The sequence below is a fragment of the Lepidochelys kempii genome, chromosome 3 (genome assembly GCF_965140285.1).
Source record: "Lepidochelys kempii isolate rLepKem1 chromosome 3, rLepKem1.hap1, whole genome shotgun sequence".
Classification (NCBI taxonomy): domain Eukaryota; kingdom Metazoa; phylum Chordata; order Testudines; family Cheloniidae; genus Lepidochelys; species Lepidochelys kempii.
In genome coordinates this window covers 169,748,425-169,769,239 of record NC_136382.1, presented here as the reverse complement: position 1 = coordinate 169,769,239, position 20,815 = coordinate 169,748,425, and the positions used below count along the sequence as shown (strand labels likewise).

At 44.7% G+C, this 20,815-nt stretch overlaps 2 protein-coding genes across 7 annotated transcripts in view; one reads left to right on the top strand and one right to left on the bottom strand.

The window, feature by feature from the left end:
* The first annotated feature begins 858 nt into the window (after window positions 1-858).
* Window positions 859-12,181, top strand: MRPS10 (mitochondrial ribosomal protein S10). 6 transcript variants are annotated; one of them, XM_073339044.2, is made up of 8 exons: window positions 859-1,111; window positions 7,832-7,951; window positions 8,141-8,205; window positions 8,300-8,372; window positions 9,421-9,560; window positions 10,234-10,342; window positions 11,167-11,256; window positions 11,654-12,181. In XM_073339044.2, the coding sequence occupies exons 2-8, from the start codon at window positions 7,940-7,942 to the stop codon at window positions 11,738-11,740; spliced, it is 576 nt and encodes a 191-aa protein (XP_073195145.1). In that variant the 5' UTR covers window positions 859-1,111; window positions 7,832-7,939; the 3' UTR covers window positions 11,741-12,181. The 6 variants fall into 6 exon arrangements, with proteins under 6 accessions (XP_073195145.1, XP_073195141.1, XP_073195139.1 ...); XM_073339040.2 differs by having other exon boundaries at window positions 1,014-1,263; XM_073339038.2 differs by lacking the exon at window positions 859-1,111 and adding an exon at window positions 1,270-1,404.
* LOC144930431 (uncharacterized) overlaps window positions 9,999-20,815 on the bottom strand; it is a 25,179-nt gene continuing 14,362 nt past the window's right edge. The window contains exon 7 of the mRNA XM_078852281.1: window positions 9,999-19,651. The gene's annotated coding sequence lies outside the window, so the exon portion shown is untranslated. The remainder of the gene's footprint in view (window positions 19,652-20,815) is intronic.

Genomic DNA, 20,815 nt, shown 5'->3' with positions numbered 1-20,815 from the left:
AAAATTCCCTGTCAAGGGTCCTAAAACTGCATTCCTTATGTGTCTGAAACTCCCCTAGACGCTGGTGTAAGTTTTGGGTGTACAAAAAATACAGAAGCCATATATTATTGGTAGGTAGTACTTGTTAATATATTACTATATATTATTTTTTTCTGGCAATGATAGAAAAATTGAATTTTTAGGAGGGATGTGGTAATTTGGCAAAGAATAGAGAGGTCATTCCATGAAGTGGTGGCATGAAAACAGCCCAGAGCACGGTGGGAAAGTTCAGTTGTATTCATGGTTGGCTGAGGACAGAATTTATGGGGGGGGGGGTTAAGAAATGTGCACGTGCTCAGAGGCTCTCTAAAGGGAGAGAGAAGTGTGTACATATCTATTTAAACACTATTTGCGTAAAGCACTTTGAATAAACAGAGTTTCAAAAGCTTTTCGCAGAGTTCTAATCAGCTACATTTCCCTGAAAGGTTTATAGCGGCCTTTGACTTTTGATTTGATTTTCTTAGGTTTGTAGTCAGCCGCACGCCGGAGCTTGGGTGGGCACCGAGAGGGTCGCTGTGGCGCTGGCTGTTGCAAAGTCTGTCACGGTCCCTGCGTGCTCCGCCTTGTTTTGCAGTCGTGGCTACGGCCGCCTCTAAACCCCCTGAGAGCAGCGCCGGCCTAGAGCGATTATAAGCGAGGCTGTGAACGAGCAAGGGGGTCGCCCCCAGCCCACCACGGCGGGGATGACACTGGACAGACGCCGGCGGGCGGGAGACGCTTTCGCGCCGCGCTCAGCCTGTCCCGGCTCCAGCCAGGGCGGAGCCGATTGCTGAGCAGCGTTAACTCGCATTTCAAGGACCCGTAGGGATCAGCCCCAGGCCGCCGCCCGCTCCCCGCTGGGTGCCGCCCAGGCAGCGCCGCCCAGGAGCGCGCCGGAGGCGGGGTGGGTGGGGGAGGGGCTGGTGGCTGGCAGCTGTTCGAAGGGCGCCTCTTCTGGTGCCGAGGGGGCCAAGCACGAGACGCAGTGCGCAGGCGCGAGCTGGAAAATGGCGCCCGAAGCCCATTCCCCGCCCCGCCCCGCCCCCGGGCAACGGGAGTCCCTGGCTCGCGGCTGGCCGAGGGACGATGGGGTGTAAGGCAGGGCAGCCGCCCGGGGGCCTCTCATCCTTCGGCAGGCAGGGGCTGCGCCTCCCGCTCGGGCTCCGCCAGGGGAGGGGCCGCCCCCGGGACGGCTGCAGGGCCCAGCGGGGTGGGGCCTGAAGCCGACGCTGTGCTCAGGCGGGGGTGAGGCTGTCGGCGCCGCCGCAGGCTTTGGGGACGGTAACGGCGTGGTGGGGTCTGGCTCTGGCTCCGCCTCCGGCGCCGACCGGCTACAGCTCCAACGCGAGCGGCTGCCGAGTTTCAGGCGGGAGGGCGAACTCTATGGTAGCTGGTTGCGGGTGGGGCCGCTCTATCCTTCCGGGGTAGCTCTATGGTGCGGTGGCTGCCGGAAGTTGCCGGGGGGCTGTGGGCAAGATGGCGGCGTGGGGAGGCGTGAGGCGCCTGTGGCGGCGGTGCTGCTGCCAGGTACCGGGGGCGCGGGGCGGGGCGCAGCGACAGGGCGCGCGCACCCGAGCGGTGCTCCGATCTGTCCCCAGGGCTTCCCTGCTCCGAGTCCAGCCGCCCCTGCGCTCCCCTGACCCGAGCCCTCGGCTGCTCCTTCGCCGGGTCCCGGGCTGGAGCAGCCGCCGCCGCCCTTCGCGCGCTGCCGGACACGAGCCAGGGCCCTGCCCCCACCCCGCGCGTGGGTGTCCGCAGCCCCTGCCGGGGTTACAGCCCCGCTTGGCTCCCGGCTCAGCTGCTCGTACCCGCAGCGGGGCTGGGGCTCCTCGGCTGGCGCCCTGGGTGCCGCGGTAGCTGGGCCAAGAACTGAGCGGCCACAGCCGGTGTAGTGTGAAAACTGCTCCGGGTCCCTCTTTGCGACTTAGGGTGTAGGGAGCATGCTCAGTAACCGCTGCTGAAGCCACTGCCCTTCACCCTGCCCTGACTTGGCATCAAATTCCCCGGACTGCTTTTTATAGGGGTTCAAAGGGGGCAGATCAGAGGGGGATGGTCTGAGTCTGAGCAGGGGGTGGAAATTCACTAGTCAGGGGGTTCGAGCAGCTGGAGGTAGGTTTAGGATAGGGGCTGAAAGGCAAAATCAGGGACAGGAATACGAGCTGGGGTTAAACCCAGGGGTGAGGCACTGCCAGAGGGTAAAACTGGGGCAGAGGGAGTGACGGTTACCCCGGTGGACTGAGACACCAGTGTTTGCAAAACTGGGAGGGGCAGAGGGGCTTTTTCATTTCGCCTTCCACAGGACAGTGCCTCTTAGAATGGGCTTCCCAGGGCTGGGTTCTTAATGGCACAGGCATTCCAAGGCCTCGTCACCACAGCTCCTCTCTGTCTGATGTAACCTGCTGAGGTGCTGAGGGAGACTTGATTTGGTGAAATATTTTACATATACCCCTTCAGAAACAAAGAATCCCTTATCAGTTTATATGACTGCATAAAGTCTCATAGCAGTTCACAAATTTTTCTTACTTGCTGCTGGGATTCCCTGAATTATTCTGAGCGCTTCATCATTTACCTTTGTTGTTGTGCTATTTAATTTATATTTTAATAACAAATACTTATTGAAAATATGTGTAAGTAGTTGCTAGTAGTTTTAGCAATGACATCTGTGTTTCTAGTATTGCATTTGCTATGTTTTGTTAGCACAGTAAATGAAGCTGCAAAATAAGTGATGTTTAAATGACCTCACTCTGTTAAGAGGTAATTGATACTTATGTACACCAGGCAGGGTCGTTTGAAAGCTGAAGACTTTTATGCTTCTATCCAACAACACTGTCAAGTTTTAGCAAATTAGGACAAGTCAGCAAATAAGAACAACTTTACATATCACTAACTGCTACTAGTTACAATTTGCTACCCCTGTTCCAATAACAGATTAGGGCAGATAGCAGCAGTTTAATATCAGTAACTGCTACTAGTAGCAAATTACATCAGATAGCCGTTTTTCACACTACACTGGTTTGCAGCGTGTCAGGCCTAGAGAGCTGCACGTAGCCCATCGCCTTGAGGGGTTGGGTAGCACCTGGGAGCCCTGTTCCTGGACCAGGATCCCAGCCTAACAGGGCTGTACAAAGGCAGAGCAAATAGGCAGCCCTGCCTCCAAGAGTTGACAGTCTTGGGACTTTCCCCTGTTTTTACGTTTAATTCTAAGTTAGTCTGAGACCTTGATTGTGCTTAGTTAATATTGCTGAGTAGCTGGCTGTGCTATGGAAGCCCTACTTGAATTTCTCAGGTTCTGCCCTTTGGCTAATTGTGTTTGACTTTCATGTCCATGCAGATGATTCCTTTGGATTGACTCAGGAATTTGTAGCTACATGACAATCATAGGAACATCTGATCTACTCATGTCACTGGCCGCATCTGGGCTGGAGTTGAGGGTTATAGCTTTGGATATAAAAAAGTTGTCCTTAACTTGGGTTAGCAGCTTGAGTTCAACCCAAGGCTCTCCTATAGGCTTTAACCTAAGCTACAGAGGAGTTGAAATTAGAGTTGCTGTGTCTTCTATGCTATTTTAATCCAAGTTAAGAATACACTTTTGTGGGGGGGTGGGGAGTAGGGTAGATATACTCTTTATCCAAGATTATTGATTTAGGGCTGTATCTATCCCAGTGGAGCAAAGGACCTGTTTCAGTGGTCCAGCCTTGTAGAGTATCTATCAGGGTCTATCACAGATTGCTTTCTGGAAGTGTACTCTCTCTAAAAGACAACTTTAGCTATGAATTGGTTGGATTTTGTAATCTATGAATCTATTGTTCATGGCCATTGATATAGTGGCCCCCAAAAGCCATCTCCCAGTTGTGCCCTGGCATGGTTACTGTGGCTTACGGATTACTTGGTAGGTGAAGCAAAGAGATGTGGGAAGTATCTTGCTGATCCTAACTGAGGAAATGAATTTTGAAATCTTATGATGTGGAAGTGAAAGTGACAAAGATTTGGGACTAGGCTACTTGAGGGACTGCTGTTTTCACTGTGTAATTTCTGCTACAGTTGAGGTCAGAGGTGGTGCTTGAGCTAGCTCTCTCAAGTTTGAGAGTAAATTACCAGTTGGGGTTCCCCATTAAGTCCTCTACTTTGGAATTTGCTGTCTTCCTCAGTCTGCACTTCTTAACATTCCAAGCTCCAAGGTTTGCTTTTTTCCTGAAGTGCGTATTGGGGAAGGACAAAGTTGAGGCTCTTTTGGATGACTGTTAGGAGAGGACCAGTTTTCTTTTAGCCAGGAGGGTCAGCCTGTATATGGAATTTGAATTAAATTGTGCTGCAGTTTGTTAGAATGTCTGTAGCCTTGTGGGATGGCCAGCTTTTGAAAGAAATTAAAAATATTTGATTTATATTGTAGAATAAATGGAACTATTACAAAACTTATATTTTAATATGTGCTAAATGCCCCTCCCACTACATATATTCACCAATTTACCTTACAGTCCAACTTGTAACACATTTTCAGATTACCGTTAATTTTATTGAGCAGAATCACATGACTCTGTACTGTCCCTGTACATATTATTAGCACAGTGCAAGAAAGAAAAAAGTGTGCCAGAACAATGCTTTATGCATTTAAATAAAGTTAAAAAGGCTACAATGTTTAGTAACACAAAGGAGCATAACTTCTCATACTGACGATTTAAAAACAAAGCTTGATGAAACAGTAGATCACTTTGAACACTGAATCAATTACAAATGTTTGTGTCCAGAATGAAATTTTAAAAACATTAATTGCAAAAAATGGAATGTAAGAATATAAATCTGCCATTCAGTCAATTAAAAGGGATAAATGATGCACCAAGGTATAAACTTAATACCTGTTGTGAACTTGAGATGCCCATTCTTATTTTGAGGAGGAGAGGAAAGGACATTAATTATCAAACATCTTCTCTTCTCATTCATTTTATATAGACAATCAACTTTCTCATTCATTTTAACATATTCTGCTACTTTAATATTCTGTAGTTATGAAAGTTAGTGTTATATTCACCATGTGCTATTATAAGCGTGTGTATGTATATATATTTACATACAAACACCTATATTAAGATTGCAGAGTCAGAAGTTAAAAAATGTTGGAATTAAGGTTTCCCATACAACCTTAATTTTGCCCCCTTGTGTATATGCATTATAATAGTCTTTAGTTACATTATCACAATTTTTTCTGCAGGACCCCTGCCTCATTCAGTGCCCAGGGGTCCTGCAGAAAAAAATGTGATGATGTAACTAAAGGCTATTCAATATATCTTTTATACTCATTCAGTGTGCAGTCCCATTCAATATTTCTGCATGCCATTCATGCGCTTTTCTGGGGTGCTTATCGCAATAGTACCTGAGTGCTTCACAAACGTTAATTAACTTGTCTTCACAAAACCGAATACTCATACTTCACTAGACTGAAATAAGACAAACCCCACTGTTTGTTCAAAGTGCTTTACACAAATAGTGATTAAATATATATGTGTACACACTTATTTCTCCCTTTACAGAGCCTCAGAGGATGTGCAAATTTCTTAAAACAACCCAATAAACTCTATACTCGGCCAAACATGAATACAATTGAACTTTAGCACCTTGCTCTGGGCTGTTTTCATGCCACCACTTCATGGAATGATCTCCCTATTTTTTGCCAAGTTACTACATTCTCCTTAATCACATCCCTCTTAAAAATTCAATTTTTTTATCATTTCCAGAAAACATTATAATATATAAATATAGTAATATATTGTAAGCTAGGGAGGTGGCATTATCCCTATTGTAGGACAGGTGATGAACTAAGGCATAGAGAAGTTGCAGCCAAAATTGTCAGGTGTTCACTAAAATCAGGAGACTTGATTTCTCAGAGTAGTTAGCATTTTTATAGCATTTCATATATTCAACTGCAGCTCTAATTGACTTTGTGAGTACTCAGCTCTTCTGCAAATCTGACTCCATGTGTCTCAAGTTGGGAACTTTGAAATAAGGGACACAATTTGCAGCCACCTGTGAATATGTTGGTTTAAGTGACTTGTCAGCATTACGTAAGAACTCCATGGCAGAAGCTGGAAATACAATTCAGTTCTCCAAGATGATATTTAACTGCTTAAACCTCAAAATCCTCCTTTCTCTTCCTTACAGTCCTTCCTCATTCACTACACACTTCCTAACTTCTGCAGCAAATGAGATGGGTCCTGCAGACGACAGCTTCATTCACTGCACAATCCTGATTCATTCCCTGAACACAATTTAGTGTGGGGTGAATGAGTTAGGGGTCTTGTGAGAAAAATAGCATGTGATCATGTAATTACAGACAAGATGCACAAGGGGATACGTTACAGTTGCATGGAAAATCTTAACTCTAGCATGTCCTCCCTTTTGAGTGCTTGACTTTGGAACATTAACTTTCTTTTAAAATAGATTTTTGCATGTTATTTCCTATTTCAAAACAAAACAAAACAGAAAAGCCAGAACCATATTGACCTAGCTTATATCAATAGCAGGGTTGGAACTTTTAGATACATAGCACAGGTCTCTACCATTTGAGCTAATGAAGTAACTGGTGGCAGTAGCAGGCTTTTCTCCTGTGTGGATCATCCACTAGAGGGAGATGACACTTGCCAGTGGGTTTCACAGCTGTTTGCGAGGCAGCAGTGGAGTATTTAGACTCAGGAATCCTGGATTCTGTTCCAGATTCTGGAAGTGAGTGTGCTTTTGCAGTTACAGACTCTTCTTTCCCTGCCTGTCCTATGCTGCCCCTGTGAAGCCTGTCTCTGTGCCTCCCCTTCTCCCCCTAAATTCCAGTAAGGCATCATCCTTTTCCTCCTGGGTGCTAGCAGGGGAACCATTGAGAGTATAGATGAGAGTCTCCTTGCTGTGAGTTCCACTGCCCAACATCTGGGTGCTGAGAGCAACAATGGCTGGACAAGTCCTGCTCAGCTCCTGGATCCCTGGACTGGAACAGGCTCAGTCACTCTGGGGATGTTGCCTGCTCAGTCTGGTTGCCCCAAAGGAGCTATGGGGGGTGGAGAGTGCTCACTAGAGATAGAATCTTACCTGATAATTTACCTGCTAAATGCTAATACATCTCTACTGAGCATGTGCAAACTCTGATTTTTCAGAGACACATAAAGTGGCCAAATTTGGATGAACTGTCCTAGGGGCAGAGTTAGCAAGTCTACTAAATTACATGAAAGCAAAACTATAAAGACTGTAATTGTACTGTGAAATACTGTACATATTGCTATCCTGCATTCAGAAATGGAATGACATCACATGCTGGAGTCCGTTATTGTGCTAATAAAATTAGTAACCTTCAATTTTTGTATTGAGTTCTAACTCACAGGTATTCTTTATAATTATGATTTTGTATCATTGGTAATCAGTTAGTTTCTTCCTCAGTCCTCTTATTTGCTGGTGATTATGTACGTGGGCATATATAGTAGGTAATGAGTTCTTATATTTTTGTATTCATGTAATGGTAAGGTATTGACAAGTAAAGTAACTGTTAACCCAAAAAATTTTCCTGTATGAGCTAGTCAGATTTGCATTTCCAACACACAAACTTTAATGTGGAATTTCTGCACAGATTAAAGGTAATTCCCATATTACTTTAGTTCTGAATCCTCTAGAAAGATACCATACAAATTAATTAAACTAGTCATTTTTTGATGTGTTCAACGAGGGCAACATTCACTATAAAGCCTAGGTGTAAATGGACTTTGTTTAGGAATCAAAGTGATGTTTATTCAGGCCTATGCACTGGAATAGCAGCTGCTGCCTTTTTATACCCATAATGCAGCCATTCCAAACAACTGGGTCTACTCTCCCTTCTGTGCCATCATCTTTGGAGCAAGAACGAAACTCCTCTAACCAGTCTGTGTCTCATTGCTCTGCACCAACACCATGCATGGGTTTCAAGGTACTATAGAGCCTTTCTTCAAAAAGATGCATTTAATCCTTCATACATGAAGTTCTTCATTGTACCTCCAGACTTACATTTATATATTTATTAGTCTAGAAAACAATAACTAGCTTTTAACAAATCTACATTAAGCTGATAACCTTTAATTTGAAAGACACCAGCTGATGATTTAACTTATTTTCACAGGGACCAGGGACTTTTCCTGTAAATTACTCAAGCAGAGCTACGCCAAAGCAATATCGTTTTCTTCTGTGAGTATAACATTTAACAATGAAGTCTGAAAAACTCTGAGCTCTTAATTTGTAATCATGTTAAATGTGGTGTTTCCTCCCTCCTCCCATCTAGAAACAAGGACTTGTTGTGGGTTCAGTTCTCAGGATTCCACACTGATTTACACCATCATAAGGACAATTCTTTGGTATGTGACTAAGTAGACCCTCTACTTATTATATACATTCTCAGTAACAAAAGCAAATACACAAACTCAGACTTATTTCAGCATAGGTGAGTATTTTTTAATTATGCAAAATCCCATTAGGAGAAGAATATTTATAATATGAGTTGGATTATTACTCATTGAGGTCTCCTTTTCAATGACGTCCTAGGGTTACAATCTGCATTTAGAATAGAAATGTCGTATTCTTGTGGAGAGTCCTTTCATTTTAAAATACGTATGGTACACACTTTAAAAGGAGAAATTTTAATTCCCATTTTACTTAAATATTTTCTTATGTTTCTTCTTATCCTGGTGGGGGGAGTCCTGTGTATTTCTCATCAGCTACAGAGAGAATTGCTGACAGTGCAAGGCCTGAGAAGGCGACTCTTCTCCAGTGCCAAAAAAAAAGTAATATTAGATTGGTTTTCAGGAAAAATCTGCAACTCTTCAGAAGTTTCTGAGCTCTGCTCTTAACTTCAACTATTGCAAGCCTTACTACATTTTTTTTCCCGAGTCATCTTGAAGAGCCCTCACCCTCCTGATCAAGAACTTTTACCATAATAGCTTCTGAATGCTGAAAATGTAGAGGCCTGGTCTACGCTAGAAAATTTAAGTTGATTTAACTGTGTCACTCACGGGTGTAGTTATGTATGTTCAGCATAATTAAGCCAACCTAACCCCCAGTGTAGACAGCTTCCACTGTTCTTCCATAGACCTAAGTACTGCCTCTTGGGGAGGTGGATTACCTCTACCTATAGGAGAATCTAGGCCAATGGGCTTTGCTGTAGTGTTTTAAGTGTAGTTATACCCTAAGTCATGCACAGCTCTGCCGTCCTTTTCAGAATTGGTAATAGTGGCTAATTAGCCACAGGTTGACAAAACTATGCATAAAGTACAATTAGGTTGAGCTGCCTATAGTATTTTCCCCCATATAGGATAGTAGGGTGTACAAGATAAATGTGTATTGTATTAGTTAGCTAAGGGTAGTGTAGAGCTATCACCTAACTTGTCTTTTTCTTACAAAATGTAGGTATCCATTTCAGATGAACCGGACACATTATACAGGAAATTATCGGTTTTAGTTAAAGGCCATGATAAAACTGTGTTGGACAGTTACGAATATTTTGCAGTGCTTGCTGCTAAAGAACTTGGCATCTCCATTGAAAAAGTGTAAGTGTAGGTGACCTGCTCTCAGCTGCTACTTGTAAAACACTACCCCTTATAGCATTCATAGTTGTAGATTTTTGAGGTATGGAATTTACTTTCTCTAAGTGTTTCAGAAGTGAAAGATGTACAGTGATGGCATTTTTTAACTAATTTGAAGCCATTGGGATATTTTCCTGACAAGCTGTTTTAATTATTTTCCTTGTCAGCAGTAGGATACAATAATAGTTCAAGGACCATACAGCCAATAGCAACAGCTGTTACACACTCAGCACTATGTTAAACAGCAAAACGTTGATAGAAAAGGGAATCTTGCCCAGGGTTGTGGGTATTTTTTTAAAGTACCATTTCAAACTTCCTGTAAGGACAGTATCATTGACAGTGCAAGCATCCCCCCAGGTATCATTAGAACCTAGCTGAATTTATTGGTCCTGTCCCCCCCGTCCCTCCCCTCGGGTCTTTTAATAGTTATTAAGACAAAATGTGGCTGCAATACCAAAATACACTGGTACTTTTCACGCTGCCTCATTCACTTGTGCAAATGTCAACTAAAGCAGGGATCCTGGCATTAAATCCTGGTGGGTTGTTATGTAGATACTGAAAACATTAGTTGATCTAAAAGGGGTATGAATGTGATTTAAAATATGCAATAATGTGTTTAAATGATTGTGCATGTTAGACATGAACCTCCCAGGAAGATAGAACGATTCACCCTTCTGAAGTCAATACACATTTTCAAGAAGCACAGAGTTCAGTATGAAATGAGGACACATTATAGATGCTTGGAGGTGAGTAAGTGTATTTGCGGGAAGGAGAGAACTGAAATAGAACTTCACATGTAGAAAATGCAGTTTTGTCAAGCATTTAATGTTTGACACTCACTAAAATTCCTGAAAAATGTGTGTACTGATTTTACATTTAACCCCAGCATGCAGAATTTCCTAATCCTGTCTCAGTGGATACTAAAGAGAATACTTGTTATACTGGATGCACTTCATGCACCTTATATTAAAATAATAGTACTGAAAAGTATGGTTCTGAGCGCACCATTTTCCATATTGTATCTTTTATATTAAAAAATTAGAACAAAATGGCAGATAAACCACCTCACAGTTGCCTTTAAAAATAACTACCTTCCTCTTAAAAACAAAAATAACTGGCCACCACCCGTGTTGTGTGTTGAGGGGAAGAGATTGTCAGTGTTGGTACTGTGCCTAGCATAGTAGGGCCCTGACCTAGTTTAGGATGCTAGGATGTTATATAATACCCAGGAGCAGCCTTTCTAAATATAGGCTGCACTAATCAAACTACAAGTTAATCCCAGGAGGCTCTCTACGTAAACAAAGGTTGTATGTGTTTCTACAGTTGCAGAATACAGGTTAGGCAAACCCCTAGTCTGGGAGTACCTTCTGCTAACTGTGCGTGAGTGTGAGAGTGCAAAGATGATGCTAATTCTTTGCCTGTCGTGAAGGGAATGTTGAACCTCTGTGCTCTAGCTTCTCTAACTCTGAGGAAATTTTCCCATCAGTGTATGCCTATATCATTATACAGTGATATGCTAATAGCAGAAAATATGGCTACTTTCATTTTTAAAACACTTTCTGTGTTTTAGTTAAAACATTTAACTGGCAGTACAGCTGATGTCTATTTGGAATACATCCAAAGAAATTTACCTGAAGGGGTTGCCATGGAAATAAAAAAGGTATAATTGAATTGCTTTCTTGAATTTCTAATAGGAGCTGTGGGATGAGTCTAGTTTTAAAATTAATCAGATGACAAATGATATCTGCTGGGACTAATAGCAAGTGTAATTTCTGGAATGTGCAGGGGGGAATGTGCAGAGACTCTGGGCTGGGGAGAACGGGAGTTCTCTAGGGAGCAAGGGATCCAAACAGTGGAAAGCACAAGATGAAGAAGGGATGGAAGCTGTACTATTCTTAAAATGGCTTCTGCCACTTGGTGGCCTTTCGTGTACCTGAATAGGTATTTGTAATTTGATTTGGGTAAATATGTATTCAGCAAAATAATGTATTCTAAATGAGGGAATTGTCACATCTAAGGTGCAGATTGGTAGATGTAATTATTTGCTTTGTTTTTAGACCAAATTAGAGAAACTACCAGAACATATTCAGAAGCCAGTTTGGGACAAGCTACCTTCAGTAGAAGAAACTGCAAGCACGTCATGAATTCTTCATGTACTAAAGCTCTTCCACATCTGTTAGCAACGGAAGCTCATCCTGTGCCTGTTAACATTTTAAACACAGCATCTTCTCACAGGAGTTACTCTCTATCCAACCTCAAACCCTGTCTTAATTTTACAAACAATACTTAGAAATTATGATGAGACAGGTCATTTGCTACACTAATTATCAGTGAGTGTGGATCCCAGCTCCAGGCAATTAGCAGAAAGACTGGACTGCTGTGAAAATGTTTTGTCTCTGTTTTTCTCTTTTCAAAGTCCTGTGAGGCCAAAACTTGATAAATTTACATGAACAGATCATGATGTACAGTAATGGTTTATTTGTGCATAAGCACCACAGGACTTGTGAATTTACTGTCACTGAGGTTGCTATTTGAAGCACATATCTCAGAGCTCTTATGTGACCTATTAAATTTTATTTAAAATATTTTTTGCTGGGGAGTCTCCTGAAAAAGGTTACATTTATCTTCTCTTGTTATACTTGGCAATTTGATAGTAAAAGCACATTGACGAGAACTTTCAGGACTTGTTTTAGTATTTACCAGTCAGCTGAGCACCTGGGGCACTTACAGGCCAGGTCAGTTTCTGCTGGGAGGCAAAATCAGTAACAGACTGGATATTTTCTAGTGAAACTTTTATGCTGTATACCCTTTGAACAGTGTTGTCAAACACGACACAGGAGATCTCAGATCAGACACCAACACTGTTATCAAGCAGCAACTGTGCATCAAGAAAGGACCCTAGAGAGACTATGGCAAAGAGCAAACTCTCTAGCTACTTGCCAGGTCCCCCAAAATACCTGTATCACAAAACTGAATACAGCATTTCTCCCAGAATTACACTGCTTGTACAATAAGGGCTTGTCTACACTGCAGCAGTGCTTAGGAGAGACATTGCCCCTGGTAATGAGCTTCTCCAGACACTGTAGGTACTCCATGTCTGAGGTGGTAGCTATGTTGACGGGAGACGCTCTCCCTTCAACATAGTGCTGTCTACAGCGGGAGTTTGGTTGGTATAACTGCATCACTCGGACATGGATTTTCCATGCCTCTGAGCACCACAATTACACTGACATAAGTCTGTAGTGTAGACCAAGCCTAAGAAAAAGGACTTGTAAAATTATCTTTAACAGTGTCAAATGATGACACATGTTATAATGGTATTAACTTGGTCTCAACACAAGTATATTAATCACAGGTGTAAAAGGCTTTTTTCTATGGGGGCTGTGAAAATGAGGCTCTTGCACTACAGCCTAATCAGTTCTAAGTGGAAGCTCATCCTTTTCCTCTCTTTTCTTCTGTGAAGATTGAGAGGGCTTCCTGAAGAAGTGGGTGAATGATTAGCACAGTAGCCTACGATGCAGGCTTGGTTTAATACCCTTCTCTTCCACAGCCAGAGAGAGCTGGTAAATAACTTACTCTGCACTTCAGCAGGCCTACAGAAATGGAGCTGAGACCTGGATTGTTAGGGTGCAGCAACAGAAGGAGCCATAAGAACTGCTGTGGAGTGTGTGGTGGCAAAGGGACGCGGGACTGACTACCATCAGAGCTGTGCTTTAAAGTGGGAGGGAGGGTGACTTTTAGACCCCTACAGTCACTAGAGTGCAGTGTAGACACACTCCTTTATGAGTGGGCTCCTTTCAGTCACAACCCACTGTGTGCTGGGGAGAAGGAAAACCTTACTTAATTGTATGGTGGGGAGGGCTCTGATCTCATTGGCCATTGTGTGGGAGAGGAAAGTAATGTAACTTTCAGGGCATAGTCTTTTTTCTTCTCTATATGTGACCTCTTAAAAAGAGCTGTCAGACAGAAAGAGCCCAATAACTTTAGCCCTCGAGTACCCTCTATGTTCCTTCCATTCCTAGCTGACTGATGGGAAACACGGATTCCAATTGGAAGGTGCACACAGTTATTTCAACCCCTACCACTCTGCTAAATACAGGCAATCGGCTCTGAGGGGAGGGAGACAGGTCTCTCTAGTTGGGGGAAGTTCTGCTGTAGCAGCTCTTAGTAGAAAAATAAAAAGAGCCAAGATGGTGTGTTGCAAAGCTGGAGGGAAATCACACAAATTTAAATCTGTGTGTCAATAAAGCTTACGGTGCCAGCCACAGAGCTTCATTTACTGAATGGCCTGATTTTGCTAGGATATTCACATCGAACTCATTATCAACAAATCTGTTTCTAAAAATAATATGATTCTTCTGTCATCTGTTCAGCAGTCAGGAATACATCTAGAATAAAAGTGGGATCTTTTAATCTCTTAACTAAAACCAAGCAGACACTAGGTCTTCAGGACACAAAAATAAATACATGAAAAAGAAATTAATGATATTTTATCTACCGAACATTCATAAGTACAGAGACAAAGGACTTTTGGAAGAGGTGGAGTAAATCTACTGCAATTAGATTTTCTAGGCCAGGGATCAGCCAGCACATCCCTCTGCCCACGCTGCTTCCCACAGCCCCCATTGGCCTGGAACAGCAAACTGCAGCTAGAGTGGGAGCTGTGATTGCCGGAACCTACGGATGCTGCAGGTCAACAAACCGTCCCAGCCTGCCAGTGGATTTCCCTGATGGGCCGCGTGCGAAAGGTTGCTGATCCCTGCTCTAGGCAGTGGTTCTCAAACTTTGGGCCAGACTTGTGCAAGGAGTTTAATGAGCTTCTAGAGGAAGGCAGGGTGGTCTCAAGAACCTCCCTCCAGGCTGTGTTACATGCGGCAGACTCGGTGGCTCGGACGATGGCCACTGCCATCACAATGAGATGCAGTGCGTGGCTGCAGGTGTTTGGTATACCACCAGAGGTTCAGAACACGATTCAGGACCTGCCCTTTAACCGTAAGGGGTTGTTTGCCCAAAATATAGACTCTCGCTTGCACAGTCTGAAGGACACGTGGGTGACGCTAAAGTCTTTGGGGATCCACACCCCTGTACCCCAAAGAAAGCCATTTAAGCCTCAGCCCCTGTCCCACTTCTAGTCTGGGCCTCCAAGACGAGACTTGTCCAGGAGAGGGGCGGAATAATAGGAGGCGCCTGCCAGTACTCCTCAGGACAAGGCCAGGGTTCTTTGAAACAGCCCTCTGGCCTGAAGCCAAACTTTTGAAGATGCACCCGAGGACGGAGCACCAGTACCGAGCTCAGATCTTTACCCCTCTTTGTGAATTGACTATCCCACTTCTACCGTGCTTGGTCCCAGATCATATCAGATCACTGTGTTCTGAGCACAGTGGACATGGCATATTCTATCCAATTCTGTTCCCTCCCACCCCTCTTCCCTCCTCACGAACAATAACTTCTGCAGGAGGTGCAATCACTCCTTGATCTAGGGGCAACAGAGGAGGTTCCTCAGGAGTTCAGGGGTTCTACTCCAGCTATTTCCTCAACACCAAGGCCAAGGGTGGGCCCTTGCCTATCCTGGATCTGGGAGACTGTAACACATTCATAAAGAAAGTGAAGTTTTGCATGCTCTCCCTGGCCTCCATCATTCCTTTCCTGGATCTGGAGGACTGGTACGCTGCCCTCAACTTGAAAGATGTGTACTTTCATATCTCCATTACCCTGGCCCACAGTTTCTTCGCTTCGTGGTCAGAGGCCAGCACTACCAGTTCAGGGTGCTCTCATCTGGGCTCTCGGCAGCTCTCCAGATATTCACGAAGTGTATGGCAGTCGTGGTAGCCTTTCTCCGCAAACATCAGGTACAAGTTTTCCCGTACCTGGATGACTGGCTCATCAAGGCCAAGTTGCAAGCACAGGCTGCAGAGCAGGTGTGCTTAGGATGGTAGGCCTCATATTGAAAGTACCTAAATCCACACTAGCCCCAACACAGAGAACAGAATTCATAGGAGCTCTCTTGGACTCCATGCAAGCCAGGGCGTTCCTGCCTGAGCTGTGCTTCCAAGCACTCAGGGACATTGAGAACCTTCGCCGATTACCCACGGCAACTACCAGAAATTGCATGAAACTGCTGGGGCAGACGGTGGCTTGTACATATGTGGTCTAGTATGCCAGATTGCGCCTTTGGCCTCTCCAGGTGTGGTTGGCGCAGGTGCACAGGCCCAGCAGGGAGCCACTGGACAGATTAGTTACCCTCCAACCTCGCATTCTCGAGTCTCTCCACTGGTGGCTGCAGTCAAACCCCAACCTCCGCTATCGCTGGTCACGGACGCCTCAGCACTCAGTTGGGGAGCACATCTGGACAATATCAGAACCCAAGGCCTATGGTCCAACCCAGAACTATTGCTGCATATCAATGTAAGGGAGCTGAGGGCGGTTCGTCTGGCATACCAAGAGTTCAGGGCTCACCTTCAGGATGCATGTGTGTCGGTGCAGAAGGACAACACCACAGCAATGTTCTATATAAACAAACATGGTGGTGCTTGCTCCTCTCCCATGCCAGGAAGCCGTTGGGCTGTGGGACTTCTGCATCGCTCACTTCAGGAGTGCAAAACGAGCTAGCTGACCGCCTCAACTGCTTGTTTCACAGTCAAGAATGGTCCCTCAGGGTGGACATCACGCTCTCGACTTTCCAGAGGTGGGGCTTTCCCCACATAGACGTGTTTGCGACACGGAGCAACAGGAAGTGCCAGCGGTTCTTCTTTCTGAACTACAGCCCAGGCTTCATCACTGACACCTTTCATGGATGAGTCACCTGCTGTACGCATTCCCATCCTTCCCTCTCATACACGAAGTCCTCCTCAAGGCTTGCTGGGACAGGGATTCCTTGATCCTCATAGCGCCAGCGTGGCCCCGCCACACTGGTTCATCACACTGTTGAACCTCTCAGTGGACAGAGCAGTAACCCTTCCCATGGGCCTGGCCCTCATCACACAAGACCACAGCTGTCTACAACACCCCAGCCTGGAGTCCCTCCACCTCACGGCGTGGAAACTGCATGGCTGAAACCTCTTAAGCTTCAGTGTTCAGACCCAGTGAAGGATGTCCTGCTGGGAAGTAGGAAACCCTCCACTCGTGCCACATACCTGACAAAGTGGAAGCGGTTTTCCATCTGGTCTCTGCAGATAGGCAGCCCTCCACAGCAAGCATCAATTCCCCTTGTTTTGGACTACCTACTGTACCCAAAGCAGCAGGGGTTGCAAATATCATCTATCAAAGTACACCTGGCTGCCATTTCAGCATTCCACCCAGGGGCAGCAGGAAGGTCAATGTTTGGAAATCCCATGGTGGGCTTGGTTTCTCAAGGGCTTGGACAGGCTTTATCCCCAAGTGTGACAACCCAATCCCCAGTGGAACCTCAACCCGGTCCTGTCCATGCTCATGAGACCCCACCCTTTCGAGCCCACGGCAACCTGCCCTCTGTCCTACCTTTCCTGGGAAGTGGCTTTTCTGGTGGCCATAACCTCAGCCAGAAGGGTATCCAAGCTCACAGCACTGACTTCCAGGCCCCCCCCATACAGTCTTTTATGAAGACAAGGTGCAGCTACGCCTTCACCCTACGTTTCTACCAAAGGTAGTATCCCAGTTTCATGTGAACCACCACATATTTTTACCTGTGTTCTTTCCTAAGCCACATGCCAGTAACAGAGAGCGAATGCTCCATTCTCTGGACGTCAGGCGTGCCCAAGCCTTCTACATTGAGCGCACAAAGCCATTTCGTAAGTCATCACAGCTCTTTATTGCAATTGCAGATCACCTGACAATTTGCAATCCAAAACTGCAGTGTCACAAATGAATAAGACTTCCATCCAAAGAAGTCTAATCTTTTTTTGTCCTTGTTATGGAGGATATACTTAGAGTACTATTGCTTATTCTACTCATTTACTACATCCACCACCAGAGAATTAAGTGAACTAAAACTCTGAGACCTGAGGGGGTGAGAGGGGAGGAGAATGGAACAATAATATTTCCTATCTATCCATTTTCAAATTGGTGGAACAGTAGCAGGTGTTTGCTAAAGAGTCTGCTGGGTCCTGGAGCACCTCATTAATGGATAAGACAACTCCAGTGGGTGTTGCTGATTGCAAAATGTCCAGCAGTTTGTGTTGAGAATCTTTGACCTCTTAGAGTGGTACTTGGAAAGCGTCCGTGACTCTCTTTATAAGGTCCTGGAACTGCTGGAAATTGTTGACTGTGGACAGCAGTGGAGGCATGACCACCTCATCTGGAGACAAAGGGTTTGGGGGTGGCCTCATTATCAGCCCTAACTTCCTGCTCCTCAAATGCCTCATCATTCAGGTGGGTTGGCTGGGGAGAGGACTGTAGAACTCTCACCTCTTGATATGACAGAGCTGGTGGTCTGGCAAATTGCTGCCAACAGGAAGCCCAGGGATCCCAGTAGGGCCATTGGAGGGCCATACGGGAGATGGAGTGGCATCCAAGATTGGTCCCACCACCCTTGTTGTGCACAGGGATCTTCCCTATAAGCATCAAAAAAAGAGCGAGTGAGTTCCTATATAGAAGTCTCTTTCATACTGTTCAATATCCTCCAACAGGAAAGCAACAGCAGAAAAAGAGAATCCTGTTGTACTGGAGAAAGACTCCAATCTTCAGATTATCATCACAGTACTGAGAGGTGCTTGGTAGTCGAAGCAGATGGTACCATTGAAATGGAGCATACCGAAGTAGGTGCTGAAGGTGCCTAGCACTTCACTTTGCATGGCACTGAGGGTCTCAACTGGGGAGGTCCTCAAGCCAGAGTTCTGCTCAGCGGCAGTGGTCTGGAGAAGTGTTTATTTTTGCCCTCTTTCTCTCTTGTAGACAATACCAGGGTCCTTTTGGAGCCATGTTTTCCCTTACAGGCCCGGCACTTTCCAGTGGTACCAAAGGCGGAGTTTTTCACCGCGATGGTACCAAGCGGAGAGGTTGAGGCTTCTGACACCATGGACTTAGCCAGGGATCAGGGCCTTTTGGGAGCTGCCTCCTTATGATAAGAGTCTGAGTTCCTCTTCCTTGGAGCGTTCTCTGAGGCCTCCATAATCTTCCCCTTCTTAGAGGGTACCTATGCCAAAGCTGAAGGGGTGCTGGATCTCCCCAGAAACAGATGTACATGGCCAGTCTCCTGCCTGATTCTGAAGCAAGCTGAAAGGAATGCTCCATCAGTAGCAGCCTCAATTTCTCTCAATCCTTGCTCTGGATTTGAGGGCCAGGCAGAAGTTGCATTTCTAGGAAATATGTGACTCTCCCAGGCAGCAGACACTCTGGGAATGGCTGTCGCTTACTGGGATAGCCTCCCAACAAGAGAGGCAACATCTGAAGCCTGGAAGAGCTGGGCATGCCCCACTAGGAAAATAAGTCTCCCAGAAAAAAGAGGGACAGAAACAAAACAAATCCTCTCATAACTCAGCTCTACAAATGCTAAGCTGTACAAGAGAATAGCTGAGACAAAATCAGCCAGAAACATTACAGCTCCATCTCAGGCTGAGGTAGCTGAGAAGGAACTGAGTCGGTCACAGATGCAGCCTAGGTGCCCTCAGTGCGTGACACAATGCAACTTCTAAAAATCAGAAGAAAATCTATCCAACTAATATCATATAATATTACTTGACAGTATACAATCAACATTTGATATCTGTGTGACAGCTGTCCCTACCATATCAGATTTTGTGTTAGTTTCTTCTTTGAAACTTTTTATTAATTACGCACTAATTACTCTCAAACTTTTAGATATTAGAAAAGCAAGCTCTTGCTAATTTGAAATAATGAAAACTGTGAACAGCTTTTTAATAAGTGCTATTAAAAATATGGTGTTTTTTCCCAAGCCGCTACAAAAAAAAAAAAATAAAAAAAAATCTAGCATCTCACCTTTCTATACAGTAGTTCATAATCCCTGCCCTACAAAAGGGTGACCTCATTACTGAATGAGTTTATCGCAACCAGTGCAGAGAGTTCTTTAGGATACTTATAATTTTGACTAGATGCTCCTTCAAATGGTGATAGTCCATCTGCTGAGAAATTAGAGATAAGAAGCAGAAAGATTAGTTTTGCTGCCAAAAAATCTGCCATGACAAACTTTTCAAAGAAAACTGAATTCTGTAAAATAAAAAGGGGGGGGGAGAAGAAGAGAGGAAATGAAAGATAAAATTTACTTTTGCTCAATATCTTCTGCCAAAGTACTCAGTGCACAAATCTCAGAAGATTATGGTAATCCTAGTACACTAAACAGACTTTATGAATTTACATAGCGGCTTTTATAAACAATGTTGTCTTTTTACTTGCTTCTCATTCAAATCTGTGAAAACAATTTGGTTTGTCTGATATTTTCTGTTAATGAATCCCAGGGATTGGCAACCTTTGGCACGTGGCCATCAGGGTAAGCCACTGGCGGGCCGGGCTGTTTACCTGCTGCGTCTGCAGGTTCGGCCAATCGCAGCTCCCACTAGCCACGGTTTGCCGTCTCAGGCCAATGGGGGCTGAGGGAAGCGGCAGCGGGCCGAGGGATGTGCTGGCCAACCTTCCCACAGCCCCCATTCGTCTGGGACAGCGAACCGCAGCCAGCGGGAGCTGCGATTGGCCGAACCTGTGGACGCAGCAGGTAAACAAACCGGCCTGGCCCGCCAGGGGCTTACCCTGACAGGCCATGTGCCAAAGGTTGCCGATCCCTGATGTATCACAGCCTCATATTCATGCAATATATCTGGGGTTGAAAAATTAACCTCAGAAGTCCTTACCATAACACTTTAAAAGAAGAAAATGGACATACAATAGACCAAATCCTCCTTGCTGTTTGAAAACCACTTTACAATTTTTTATTTTTTTTTGAAAAATCCCTTCTCTCAATTTAGTTTTATTTTACTGTTATACTGAAACTTTATCTGAAAAGACCCCTTGGGGTTTTTTATTTTGTTTTTCTCCAGTTGGTGCACTAGAAACAGGACACATAGCAAGAACATGCAGTTCTGTAAGTCATCAATTAAGCTAACTTTTTAGCATGCATGCTCTACTGTTTATTTTTATATAAATTTGGTGTTAACTACTACTTCAGGACAGGTTTCAGAGTAGCAGCCGTGTTAGTCTGTATTCGCAAAAAGAAAAGGAGTACTTGTGGCACCTTAGAGACTAACCAATTTATTTGAGCATAAGCTTTTGTGAAAGCTTATGCTCAAATAAAT

Coding starts and splice junctions, on each gene's coding strand:
- MRPS10 (XM_073339037.2), top strand. CDS start 1,495: ATGGCGGCGTGGGGAGGCGTGAGGCGCCTGTGGCGGCGGTGCTGCTGC. Junction 10,343..11,166: donor CACATTATAGATGCTTGGAG/GTGAGTAAGTGT, acceptor TCTGTGTTTTAG/TTAAAACATTTAACTGGCAG. Junction 11,257..11,653: donor TTGCCATGGAAATAAAAAAG/GTATAATTGAAT, acceptor CTTTGTTTTTAG/ACCAAATTAGAGAAACTACC.